This window comes from Fundulus heteroclitus, chromosome 3 (assembly GCF_011125445.2).
Source record: "Fundulus heteroclitus isolate FHET01 chromosome 3, MU-UCD_Fhet_4.1, whole genome shotgun sequence".
Classification (NCBI taxonomy): Eukaryota; Metazoa; Chordata; class Actinopteri; order Cyprinodontiformes; family Fundulidae; genus Fundulus; species Fundulus heteroclitus.
Window position 1 is genome coordinate 46,883,429 of NC_046363.1, and position 13,602 is coordinate 46,897,030.

Sequence of the window (13,602 nt, forward strand, 5' to 3'; positions counted from 1 at the left end):
TGCAATAAAACTCGTCTTTACAACAGCTGTTAATTCACAAGTTTCGTGGATCATCTTTCTGTTCTGTGCCTTTTAACATATTTAACAAAATAAAATGTAATTCATTTTATTTTAAACGCAGCAGGTGTTTAGACTGATCCCCGCTGACCCAACGTTTCTTAAGGTTCTGGTTTCTCTGTAATCGAGTTTCCGCTTTCCGAGCCATGAACGCGTCCGTGAAGCCGCCGTGACTTTTCACCACGCTGTGGGCCAGCAGCACCTCCTCCTCCTCGGCGCCTCCTGCACTGGACCGTTAACCCGCTCCGCTCGCGTTCCGGTTCGGACACTGAGCCGCCCGCCTCGTTGGCCCACGGTGCCCGTGAACGGCTCGGTTCGGTTCCATTAGCAGAACCGGAGCGGTACCCTCTGGAAGCTAAGGGCTATCTCAGGCAGATGGAGGAATTTCTGCGGAGCTGCCGGCGGACCGTGCAGGTACCGGTACCGCCCGACGTCCGGTCCAGCTCAGGTTCCGATAGAAGCAGCCGATTAGCGACGAGAGGTCGCAGTAGCTGCTTTTATCCCCTATTTATCCAAATTAGTCTGAGATAAGCTAGCAGTACTAACGCTAACATCCGGTCACGTTTCAAAGTAAACTTCCGGCCATGTTTTCAGAATAAGAGCATCGACCCAACCGTGAAACAAAAGGACCAAAACAGACCTGAAAGCATCAGGAATAAGATAAATGAATAAGAACGTTTTCCTCCACTTCAAGGGTGCGAAAAAAGGAGTTTAGAGGAGTTCATAAAAATGCCAATAAATTTACATTTATAATAAATTTATAATAAATACATTTACTGCACAGTGGAGCAGTGGGTAGCGCTGGTGCCTTGCAGCAAGAATAGGAACCAGCACCCCCCCCCGACCCCATGAGGGATTAAGCGGGTCAGAAAATGGATGTTTTCATCTGTGGCGTCTCTGCATGTGGGGCCAGGCGCCACCAGATGGCGCTGTGGAGCTATCGGGGACAGGATAGTTCTTTACAGAGTAATATTGTAGAACTTTACCAATAAAAGTTCTGTTATAAATGTGTTCTGTTATAAACCCTATAAACCCATTTCTAAAAATGGTTGACACTCATTTGCTGGGCTGAGATGGTAATTAGGAAATGTCTTGCTAAAGTTAAAAACCGATTTATTCTCATATAATTATTTATATTATTAGCTTTCTTATAAAACAAAAGATATTACAAAAGGCCAGCTGTGTGGTGACAGCATTTCCTGGCCAAAACGGGTTTGCCTTTTCCAGGTGAAACTCACACCTCTACAAACATCATTTCTTGTGTTCTATAGACTTTACACATGTTGGCTTCTACACATGTGTGTATATATCTAAGTCTGCCAGAAAACTAACAGCTCAGCAGCTAAATCCTCCTCAGGCTCTTTAATATCGGGGCCCACCAACGTTTGTTTAAATAATGAACATCTGAAATCTCACTGAGCATGCCCAGTACGCTCTCAGTGGGGCACAAATCCTACGGGCCCCAAGCTGGGATCGTCCAATCAGAACGCTGGAAATGCAGACGTTACGTTTAGGTTCTGCTGGATAGAGAGACTATTGCCAGATTTATTAATATAGCACATTTCAGTAAGACAATGCAAAGTGCTTTACATGATTAAAATGTTGCAAAATAAAAACAGAATAAAAGCAAGTAAAAAAAAAACTGTTGGAATAAAATGTAGGAAAATTGAAACTAAAAGTAATCTAGTGATGGTTGTCTTTTCTGGCTCATTGAAGGATTGATGTGAATCTTTTCTGCTCAAAAAATGAACATTATCAGTGAGCCTTTATTTGTAATTTTATGTATAAAATTAAATTACATTTAGCTTATATAAAATGGATTTCTACAGTGTTGGTTTATGTTAATTTATCTGTTTAATTTACCATTGATCAAAGTCAGGTTGTATGCATGACAAAAAAAGCAAAGCGCTCCCTACAGTCACAGAATTTCATGGAAAACGGTGAAACTCTGCATTTAGTGACCTTTGCTTCTTCTTCAGCTATTTCTCTAATCAACACCTTAAATGTTCCATTAAAGGCCTTTCTGTCCAAATCAGAACTACCGCCGTCTTCAAAAACACAATCAAACAGTAACAATGCCCCTATGGATGGTTAGAAGGTAAATAATACTACAGACTACCATCATAATGTTAAATAATAATGGTATCAGACTGAATACCAACATATATCAGTGGTATTTTAATGCAGGATGAAAAGGAAACAGAATGGCTGATAAACTCTCAGGTTTCTGATGATTGTGACCGATGGCTGAACAGAGGAGAGCAGCGTTAGCTAAACTGGCCGTTAGCCTCGTCTGCAGCTGCTAGCTGCACACAATCAATCACCATGGTAACCGATCACCTGTTGCTGCTTTAGTGAAAAACGAGTCGATGCTATCTGGAAAATCCCTGATTTACCCGCTTACAGATTCCCTCCGTCACATTTAAAGGTTTCAGAACATCAAACTAATGTTAATGTGAGACAAGATAACAGGTGATTTCATTTAGTAGGGATAAAAATCTCCCAGCATTCCCCGACCATTATCCAGCCCCGCCTTCCTGTCTGGGAGGTGTGCATCTGTTACATCTGGAGTAGAACTGACAACCTTTCAGAACCAGAACTTCAGGCCTACAGTGAGACTTGCTGGTGGCGGTGTGATGGTCTGGGACTGCTACGACGCTAATAACTGTAAATGGTGCTTCACGTTACCGTGGTGACGCGGAGCCACATTATGAGGGTCAAAGCGCTGCGGCTAACGGTTTGGCTATCTGGTGACTTTGGCTGCAGCAGCTTCCTTGAGTCCTATTTTAATAAGCAAGAACAATATTCATTCTCAGCTCATTCCTGTTGGATCTGTAGTGAAGACGGGCCGTTTAGGAGCCATTAGCATCCGTCAACAAAAAGTATTATTTACAATAATCTAAAGAGACCGCAGAAAACGTAGTTCTCTCCAAAGCACCTACAAAATGGTCAGGACATTCAGAATAATAACCAAAACAAATGACAACAGCTACCAACCTGGGTTACCTGGTGGTCGGCTGCTCGGTCAGCTCAGTCCTGGTGGTCGGCTGCTCGGTCGGCTGCTCGGTCAGCTGCTCGGTCGGCTGCTCGGTCAGCTGCTCGGTCGGCTGCTCGGTCAGCTGCTCGGTCCTGGTGGTCGGCTGCTCGGTCAGCTGCTCGGTCGGCTGCTCGGTCAGCTCAGTCCTGGTTGTCGGCTGCTCGGTCAGCTGCTCGGTCAGCTGCTCGGTCGGCTGCTCGGTCAGCTCAGTCCTGGTTGTCGGCTGCTCGGTCGGCTGCTCGGTCAGCTGCTCGGGGAGCTGCTCGGTCAGCTCAGTCCTGGTGGTCAGCTGCTCGGTCAGCTGCTCGGTCGGCTGCTCGGGGAGCTGCTCGGTCAGCTGCTCGGGGAGCTGCTCGGTCAGCTCGGTCCTGGTGGTTCCGCCCCCGGTCCGGCTCTGGATGAAGGCCTGTGGTGTCCTGGCTGTATTTACCTTTTAACAGGAAGCCACTGAGCCGCCATAGAAGCAGCTGACCGAGCAGCCGTCCTCTCCTCCTGCCGTCACGCTGCCCCCTGTGGTGACCTCCGGACCAGACCGCCGACTGTTTGACTGCAGTTAAAATCATATTCTTTGTTCACAAATGCACCAAATATTTAAAGAAGGTTCAAAGTTGTGAGATACGTTCTAAAAGATTGAAATGTAACAAAAGCAGGACGTGTGTAAAGCGTTAAAACCGTTTCTGAGCCATATTTACAGCAGCTGTGGCTGTTGGAGTCTAAAGAGGCTTTCAGATTGACAGGAGAACCCACTCAGGTTCTGGGATCAGCCGTGGACGGAACAATAAGTCCGTCAGACGTTCTTTGGACCGGTTCTGTTGTCTGACTGCTGTGTCTTGGTTCTCCAGGAGAACGCGGATAAGAACGGTCCAGGTCTCCACATTGTTCTGGGGAACGAAGCCTGTGACGTGGACTCTATGGTGTCCGCTCTCGCCTTCGCCTACTTCCTGTTCAAGGTAAGAAGCCGTCCAATCAGCAGCCAGTCCTCGTTAGTGTCTGTGTCTGAGGTGTGTGTGTCAGACGGCAGGCGGCGACTCGCTGGTTCTGCCTCTGCTCAACGTGCGTCAGTCAGAGCTGGCGCTGCGCTCAGACAACCTGTTCCTGCTGCGCCAGACCGGCCTGTCCCCACAACTGCTGCTCTTCCGGGACCAGCTGGACCTCAGAGCTCTGCACAGAGCGGGCCGCCTCCGCCTCACCTTGGTCGACCACAACGTCCTGTCCAGGTGAGACAGGTGTGACCTGCCGTAGCTCTCCACAGGTGTCTCTGTAAACAGGTGCGAACTGACTCGCTGCGCCTCTCTGCAGTTCCGACAGTGACCTGGAGGGGGCAGTGGTGGAGGTGATTGATCACCATCAGCTTGAGAGGAAACTCCCCCCCACCTGCCCTGTTACCGTGGAGACAGTGGGGTCCTGTGCGACCTTGGTAACCGAACGCATCATCCAGAAAGCTCCACAGATCCTGGACCAGCAGCTCGCCCAGCTGCTCTACGGTACACACCTGGACACTGACGCTCACCTGGTGACATCACAGCTGGAACACCTGGATGCATTCATGTGTGTGTGTGTGTGTGTGTGTGTGTGTGTGTGTGTGTGTGTGTGTGTGTGTGAGAGAGCAGCAGCAGTGGTGCTGGACTGTGTCAACATGGCTCCTGCTGCAGGTAAAGTAACTCCCAAAGACAGCCAGTATGTCGCTGCGCTGGAGACGCGGTTCCCCGCTCTGCCACCTAGGGGCGCTCTGTTCCAGGCACTGCAGAATGCCAAGTTTGACGTCTCAGGTGAGTCCCTCGTCAGTCTGCTCTGTACCTTTCAGGTAGACCACAGTCATTGTAGTCAGTATTTTGTCCTCAGGTCTGAACTTGGAGCAGATGTTGGTAAAAGACATGAAAGCCGTTTCAGGAAGTCTCAACATCGCCGTTCCTGTTCTCTACATCACCCTGGAGGTAACGCCGTACTTCACCTGAACACAGAAACACACCTGTACTGTTGAATAACCACCACCTGCCAGCAGGGGGCCGCCTGGCGCCACTTTGCCCCCAGTTTTGTCTCACAGGCGGAACGCCATCGTGTGTTGCAGGAGTTTTTACAGAGGGCTGACCTGGAGGCGGAGCTTTCAGCTTTCTGTCAGAAGTCTGGATTTGATTTGCTGCTGCTGATGACGATCTCCTTCACCGAGAGCAAAGATCCAATCAGAGAGCTGGCTGTGTTCAGCCACAGCGCCTCCTGCAGGGAGCAGGTACTCAGCTACACGCTCTGATACTTACCTGGTAGTACGATATTAGTCCCTCTGTGCAGGCTGCTGTCAGCTAGTCACCTGACCACCAGCATGTACTCCTCTAGGTAAGCAGGTACCTGGAGCAGGCCCGCAACCCCGCCCTCAGCCTCAGTCCAGTCAGCTGTCCCCACCCACACATCTCAGCGTACCAGCAAGGTGAGGATGTCACCTGGCTCTCCAGGTGAGGGCGGGGCTTCAGGTGAGCCGTCCTCTTCAGTCTGTCGTCTCGTTTTCTGTGTCAGGGAACGCGCTGGCTTCCAGGAAGAAGCTCCTCCCCCTGGTGAAGGACTTCCTGAGGGAGTGCGATGGGGACGTCTGCCTGAGAGACGCAGAGGACGAGTCTGCGGTCCCCCCCACCCCCATGAACAGCCTGGTGGACGGCTGTCCTCTGGACGAAGGCCTGCCGCGCATCACCGCCGAGGACCTGCAGGACAAGTTCCGCCAGATGGAGTCCGCCGACCCCTGAGGACGGAGACGGAGAGACTCTGAGGACAGAACGTCTCAAGTCACTGCTGTGAAGGAACCAGTCAGAGCTCAGATTGATTCAGGTGGAACTAAAGCGGGTTCTGCAGAACCAGCAACCGGGCCGCTCTCAGTGGTCGGAGCCGCACAGCAGCTGCTGAATAAATACATAAACGAAGACAATCTGAGCCACCAAAGAGCAGCTGAGACTGGCCAGAACCTCCACAATAAAAGACTTTTTATGAGCTGGATAATGTTCAGCAGGTTCCTGCTCAGATCTCCTGTAGGAGGTTTCTGGTAGCAACTGTCCCGCTTCAGCTGCACTTACAACAATAAAAGCATGTCAGACCTTTCCTGAATAAAATCCGTCACAATAAAAGTCTTTGTGTGCAGTACTTTCACAAAAAGGTTTTATCAGCGCTTCCTTCAGGATAAGTCTCAGGCTCCATCTGAATATGTCTATTAACAGCTCCTAGCTCCTATTCCTAGCTCCTGGCTCCTAGCTGCTATTCCTACCTCCAAGCTGCTATTCCTACCTCCTAGATGCTATTCCTACCTCCTAGCTGCTGTTCCTAGCTGCTATTCCTACCTCCTAGCTGCTATTCCTAGCTGCTATTCCTAGCTCCTAGCTGCTGTTCCTAGCTGCTATTCAATTCAATTCAATTCAATTCAATTCAATTTTATTTATATAGCGCCAAATCATGAAACATGTCATCTCAAGGCACTTTACAAAGTCAAGTTCAATCATATTATACAGATTGGGTCAGATTATACAGATTGGTCAAAAATGTCCTATATAAGGAAACCAGTTGATTGCATCAAAGTCCCGACAAGCAGCATTCACTCCTGGGGAACCGTAGAGCCACAGCAAGAGTCATCTGCATTGTACATGGCTTTGCTGCAATCCCTCATACTGAGCAAGCATGAAGCGACAGTGGGAAGAAAAACCACCCATTAACGGGAAAAAAAAAACCTCCGGCAGAACCGGACTCAGTATGAACGGTCATCTGCCTCGACCGACTGGGGTTACAGAAGACAGAACAGAGACACAACAAGAGAAACAAAAAAGCACAGAAGCACACATTGATCTAGTAATCTGTTCTACATTAGATGGTAGTAGAGGGTGAGCCGTCTTCTCTGGATGATGTCACAGTTAACAGAACGTCAGACCAGGTGTACCTACTATGAAGAAAAAAGAGAGAGAACAGAAAGTTAAAGCAGAAATGACAACACATAATGCATAATTGAAGAACAGTAGAACTCAATATAGTGAGAAAATTAGATCCTGATATACTCCAGTAACCTAAGCCTATAGCAGTAAAACTATAAAGGTAGCTGAGAGTAACATGAGTCACTAGTTATAATTTTTGTCAAAAAGAAAAGTTTTAAGCCTAGTCTTAAAAGTAGACAGGGTGTCTGCCTCACGGACCAAAACTGGGAGTTGGTTCCACAGAAGAGGAGCCTGATAGCTAAAGGATCTGCCTCCCATTCTACTTTTAAAGACTCTAGGAACCACCAGCAGACCTGCAGTCTGAGAGCGAAGTGCTCTGTTAGGAACATACGGGGTAATCAGAGCTCTGATATATGATGGAGCTTGATTATTAAGGGCTTTATACGTTAGAAGAAGAATTTTAAATTCTATTCTTGATTTAACAGGAAGCCAATGAAGGGAAGCTAAAATTGGAGAAATATGATCCCTCTGGTTGATTTTCATCAGAACTCTTGCTGCAGCATTTTGGATCAGCTGAAGGCTTTGAACTGCATTTTGTGGACTTCCTGATAGTAAAGAATTACAATAGTCCAGCCTTGAAGTAACAAATGCATGGACCAGTTTTTCAGCATCACTCCTGGACAGAATGTTTCTAATTTTGGCGATATTCCGGAGGTGAAAAAAGGAAACTCTGGAAACCTGTTTAATATGGGATTTAAATGACATGTCTTGGTCAAAAATAACACCAAGATTTTTTACTTTATTACCAGAGGCCAGATTAATGCCACCCAGATTAAGTGATTGGTTAAGAAGTTTATTTTTTGAGGACTCTGGCCCAAAGATTAAAACTTCGGTCTTGTCAGAATTTAGATGCAGGAAATTTAAAGTCATCCAGCTTTTGATGTCATCAAGACATGACTGCAGTCGAAGTAATTGATTGGATTCATCAGGATTTATGGATAAATATAGCTGAGTGTCATCAGCATAACAGTGGAAATTAATCCCATGCTGTCTGATAATTTTGCCTATCGGAAGCATATATATAGTAAAGAGAATTGGTCCAAGGACTGAACCCTGTGGTACTCCACAGGTGACCCTAGAGTTTGAGGAAGATTTATTATTAACATGAACAAATTGGAATCTGTCTGACAGATAAGATTTAAACCAGCCTAATGCTTTCCCCTTAATCCCTACAGTATGTTCAAGTCTTTGTAGGAGAATATTGTGATCAACTGTATCAAACGCAGCACTGAGATCTAACAGGACAAGTATAGACACAAGTCCATTATCTGAGGCCATGAGAATATCATTAGTGACCTTCACCAGAGCTGTTTCAGTGCTATGATGAGCTCTGAAGCCTGACTGAAACTCCTCAAGTAGGTCATTACTTTGTAAATGTTCACAAAGTTGATTAGCAACTACTTTCTCAAGAATTTTAGATAAGAAAAGAAGATTAGATATAGGTCTGTAATTTACTAACTCATCTTGATCAAGAGAAGGTTTCTTAAGTAAAGGTTTAATAACAGCTACTTTCAAAACCTGTGGTACATATCCATTTACCAAGGATAGATTAATCATGTCTAAAATAGGACCACTGATCAGAGGGAATACCTCCTTAAACAACTTGGTTGGGATTGGGTCTAACATACAGGTAGAAGGTTTAGATGAAGCTAAAATTTTAGATAGCTCAGAAAGCTCTACTGCTTCTAAACAGTTCAAACACTGCACAGATTCTAAAGATTCCTCCAATGCTGCCTCACTTACTGAGGACGAGGTAATCATGTTTGGGAGGATGCCAATTATTTTATTTTTAATGGCATCAATTTTATTTATGAAGAATCCCATAAAATCATTACTACTAAGAGCTAAGGGAATGGATGGATCAACAGAGCTGTGGCTCTGGGTAAGTTTGGCAACTGTACTAAAGAGAAATCTAGGATTATTTTTATTCTCTTCAATTAATGATGAAAAATATGCTGCTCTAACTCTGCGGAGGGTCTTGTTATACAACAATAGTCTGTCCCTCCAGATTAAGTAGAATTCCTCTTGGTGTGTAGAGCGCCATTTTCTCTCCAATTTCCTAACATTGTGCTTCAAGGAACGCAGCTCTGAATTAAACCAAGGAGCCAGCTTCCTGTGAATAATCACCTTCTTTTTCAAGGGAGCTACATTGTCTAATGCAGAACGCAATGAGGAAGTCACATTGTTAGCAAAGGTATCGATTTGTGAATGGGAAGAAACAGCAATGCTGCCATCTACAGGGCATTTCTGCAATACTGAGGATATTAAAAAGGGGACAGACTCTTTAAGTTTTGATACAGCAATATCCGATAAAAATCTACTATAATGGAACCCTCTTTTGGGGGTGGAGAATTCAGTTAGATTAAACTCAAATGTTATTAAAAAATGATCAGACAGGACAGGGTTGTGAGAGAATACTGTTAATTCTTCACAATCAATGCCATATGTCAGAACAAGGTCTAAAGTATGGAGCCGAGAGTGCGTCGGTTCATGCACATTTTGAGCAAAACCAATTGAATCTAGGATAGTTTTAAAGGCTACACTAAGGTTATCACATTCAGTGTCAACATGGATGTTAAAATCACCCACTATAATAACCTTATCAGTATTTAACACCAAATCAGATAAGAAATCTGACAACTCATCCAAAAACTGAGTGTAAGGGCCTGGTGGACGATACAAAACAGCAAACAGAAGAGGTTTTATTGCTTTGCAGTTTGGATGAGGGAAACTGAGGGTTAAATGTTCAAAAGAACTGTAATTATTAGTTGGCCTGGGACTAATTAATAAATCAGACTGAAAGATAGTTGCCACTCCTCCTCCTCTTCCCACAGATCTGGGAATGTGGAAATTTGAATAACTGGAGGGGGTTGACTCATTTATACTAACGTAGTCCTCTTGTAGCCAGGTTTCTGTGAGACAAAACAAATCAATCTGATTATCAGAAATCAATTCATTAACTAACAAAGTCTTTGGAGGGAGAGACCTTATATTTAATAGACCACATTTTATTATTTTATTTTTAGGTTCACGGTGAACCATATTGATTTTTATTAGGTTTTTATGATTTGTTCCTTTTAGATCAGTTTTTGATCTGTTAAGTTTTGGCCGTGGGAAAGACACCGTCTCAATAGGATAATGGATGGGTAACAGTACAGAAGCTGCAGAGAGGTGTGTTAAACTACGGCTCTGCTTCCTGGTCTGGACCCTGGGTTGTCAGCATTTAGGAGAACTAATAAATCCGACCAGATTCCTAGAAAGAAGAGCTGCACCATCCAAAGTAGGATGGATGCCGTCTCTCCGGATCAGACCAGGTTTTCCCCAGAAAGTTCTCCAGTTATCAATGTAGCCCACGTCGTTTTCTGGACACCACCTAGACAACCAGCGGTTGAATGATGACATGCGGCTAAACATGTCATCACTGGTCAGATCAGGCAGGGGACCAGAGAAAATTACAGAGTCCGACATTGTTTTAGCAAACTCACAAACCGAAGCAACACCAACTTTGGTGATCTCTGATCGGCGTGACCGGGTGTCATTGCCGCCAGCGTGAATAACAATTTTGCGGTATTTACGCTTATCCTTAGCCAGTAGTTTTAGGTAGGATTCTATGTCGCCTGTTCTGGCCCCTGGTAGGCATTTAACTATGGTCCCTGGTTTCTTTAGTGCCACATTTCTCATTATGGAGCTGCCAATAATTAAGGTCGGCTCCTCGGCGAGATTGTCGCTCAGAGGGGAAAATTTATTAGAAACGCAGATGGGTTGGTGGTGATCTGGGGTCTGTAATCTAGAGCCATGCTTCCTACGAACTGTCACCCAGCCAGCCTGGTTACCAGGCTGCTCGGGTGCTACTGCTTTAGGTTCGCTACGTGAAGTTACTCTATGCGGCTCCGCGCTAGCAAAAGAGCGGCTATCAGCTGGTTTTTCAACAGCACGGAGCCGGGTCTCCAATTCTGACACCCTCGCCTCCAAAGCTACAAAAACACTACATTTATTACATGTACCATCATCACTAAAGGAGGCAGAGGAATAACTGAACATCTGACACAGAGAGCAGCAGATAGGAGACTTAGTCAGAGCCGGAGAAGCCATTATGAGGCTAAGGCTTGGCTAGCGCTAGGCTAACGCTAGGCTAAAGCTAGGCTAGCGCCCTATTATCACGCCAAAGAACAAACCGTGTGAAACACGAGGAGTTCCCAAACGCGATGAGCAGCCACAGACAATGTTTTAAAAGTGCTTATGTTTGGAAACAGATGTTACAGCAAAGAGGTTTAAAGATAAAAAGCGAGAGAGCCTGGAGCAAAGCTCCGTCGTTCACACAGCAACAACAGGAAGTGACGCAATACGCCTTACCGCAAACAGGAAGTCCTACCAAGGTCCATAACAAGGTCCATTCCTAGCTCCTAGCTGCTATTCCTAGCTGCTATTCCTAGCTCCTAGCTGCTATTCCTAGCTCCTGCTCCTGGCTCCTAGCTGCTATTCCTAGCTCCTAGCTGCTATTCCTAGCTCCTAGCTGCTCTTGCTAGCTCATACTCCTAGCTCCTAGCTGCTATTCCTAGCTCCTAGCTGCTATTCCTAGCTGCTATTCCTAACTCCTAGCTGCTGTTCCTAGCTCCTAGCTGCTGTTCCTAGCTGCTATTCCTTGTTCTTAGCTGCTATTCCTAGCTCCTAGCTGCTATTCCTAGCTCCTATCTGCTGTTCCTAGCTGCTTTCCTTGTTCCTAGCTGCTATTCCTAGCTCCTAGCTGCTGTTCCTAGCTCCTAGCTGCTATTCCTAGCCCATACTCCTAGCTCCTAGCTGCTATTCCTAGCTCCTAGCTGCTATTCCTAGCTCCTAGCTGCTCTTGCTAGCTCATACTCCTAGCTCCTAGCTGCTATTCCTAGCTCCTAGCTGCTATTCCTAGCTGCTATTCCTACCTCCTAGCTGCTGTTCCTAGCTCCTAGCTGCTATTCCTAGCTGATACTCCTAGCTCCTAGCTGCTATTCCTACCTCCTAGCTGCTGTTCCTAGCTGCTATTCCTTGTTCCTAGCTGCTATTCCTAGCTCCTAGCTGCTATTCCTACCTCCTAGCTGCTATTCCTACCTCCTAGCTGCTATTCCTAGCTCCTGCTCCTGGATCCTAGCTGCTATTCCTACCTCCTAGCTGCTATTCCTACCTCCTAGATGCTATTCCTACCTCCTAGCTGCTGTTCCTAGCTGCTATTCCTAGCTCCTAGCTGCTATTCCTAGCTGCTATTCCTACCTCCTAGCTGCTATTCCTAGCTGCTATTCCTAGCTCCTAGCTGCTGTTCCTAGCTGCTATTCCTAGCTCCTAGCTGCTATTCCTAGCTCCTGCTCCTGGCTCCTAGCTGCTGTTCCTAGCTCCTAGCTGCTATTCCTAGCTCATACTCCTAGCTCCTAGCTGCTATTCCTAGCTCCTAGCTGCTATTCCTAGCTCCTAGCTGCTATTCCTAGCTGCTATTCCTAGCTCCTAGCTGCTCTTGCTAGCTCATACTCCTAGCTGCTATTCCTAGCTGCTATTCCTACCTCCTAGCTGCTGTTCCTAGCTCCTAGCTGCTATTCCTAGCTGATACTCCTAGCTCCTAGCTGCTATTCCTACCTCCTAGCTGCTGTTCCTAGCTGCTATTCCTACCTCCTAGCTGCTGTTCCTAGCTCCTAGCTGCTATTCCTAGCTGTTATTCTTACCTCCTAGCTGCTATTCCTAGCTCCTGCTCCTGGCTCCTAGCTGCTATTCCTACCTCCTAGCTGCTATTCCTACCTCCTAGATGCTATTCCTAGCTCCTAGCTGCTGTTCCTAGCTGCTATTCATAGCTCCTAGCTGCTGTTCCTAGCTGCTATTCCTAGCTCCTAGCTGCTATTCCTAGCTGCTATTCCTAGCTCCTAGCTGCTCTTCCTAGCTGCTATTCCTAGCTCCTAGCTGCTATTCCTAGCTGCTATTCCTAGCTCCTAGCTGCAATTCCTTGCTCCTGCTCCTGGCTCCTAGCTGCTATTCCTAGCTCCTAGCTGCTATTCCTAGCCCCTAGCTGCTGTTCCTAGCTCCTAGCTGCTATTCCTAGCTCATACTCCTAGCTCCTAGCTGCTATTCCTAGCTCCTAGCTGCTATTCCTAGCTCCTAGCTGCTCTTGTTAGCTCATACTCCTAGCTCCTAGCTGCTATTCCTAGCTCCTAGCTGCTATTCCTACCTCCTAGCTGCTGTTCCTAGCTCCTAGCTGCTATTCCTAGCTGATACTCCTAGCTCCTAGCTGCTATTCCTACCTCCTAGCTGCTGTTCCTAGCTGCTATTCCTAGCTCCTAGCTGCTGTTCCTAGCTCCTAGCTCCTATTCCTAGCTCATACTCCTAGCTGCTGTTCCTAGCTGCTATTCCTACCTCCTAGCTGCTATTCCTACCTCCTAGCTGCTATTCCTAGCTGATACTCCTAGCTCCTAGCTGCTATTCCTACCTCCTAGCTGCTGTTCCTAGCTGCTATTCCTACCTCCTAGCTGCTGTTCCTAGCTCCTAGCTGCTATTCCTAGCTCCTAGCTGCTATTCCTACCTCCTAGCTGCTATTCC

General features: G+C 46.5%; 1 protein-coding gene across 1 annotated transcript; it reads left to right on the plus strand.

The window, feature by feature from the left end:
- Positions 1 to 202: 202 nt before the first annotated feature.
- prune (prune exopolyphosphatase) lies at positions 203 to 6,201 on the plus strand. Its single transcript, XM_012857627.3, has 9 exons — positions 203 to 471; positions 3,937 to 4,044; positions 4,109 to 4,311; positions 4,394 to 4,578; positions 4,705 to 4,863; positions 4,937 to 5,028; positions 5,163 to 5,321; positions 5,426 to 5,516; positions 5,603 to 6,201. The coding sequence occupies exons 1-9, from the start codon at positions 433 to 435 to the stop codon at positions 5,824 to 5,826; spliced, it is 1,260 nt and encodes a 419-aa protein (XP_012713081.2). The 5' UTR covers positions 203 to 432; the 3' UTR covers positions 5,827 to 6,201.
- The last annotated feature ends 7,401 nt before the right edge of the window (positions 6,202 to 13,602 follow it).

What these genes read in the sequence shown, in the direction of transcription:
- prune (XM_012857627.3), top strand. Translation starts at nt 433, where the DNA reads ATGGAGGAATTTCTGCGGAGCTGCCGGCGGACCGTGCAG. An exon ending in GACCACAACGTCCTGTCCAG is followed by an intron (nt 4,312 to 4,393) that starts GTGAGACAGGTG and finishes GCCTCTCTGCAG; the next exon opens with TTCCGACAGTGACCTGGAGG. An exon ending in TGCCAAGTTTGACGTCTCAG is followed by an intron (nt 4,864 to 4,936) that starts GTGAGTCCCTCG and finishes TTTTGTCCTCAG; the next exon opens with GTCTGAACTTGGAGCAGATG.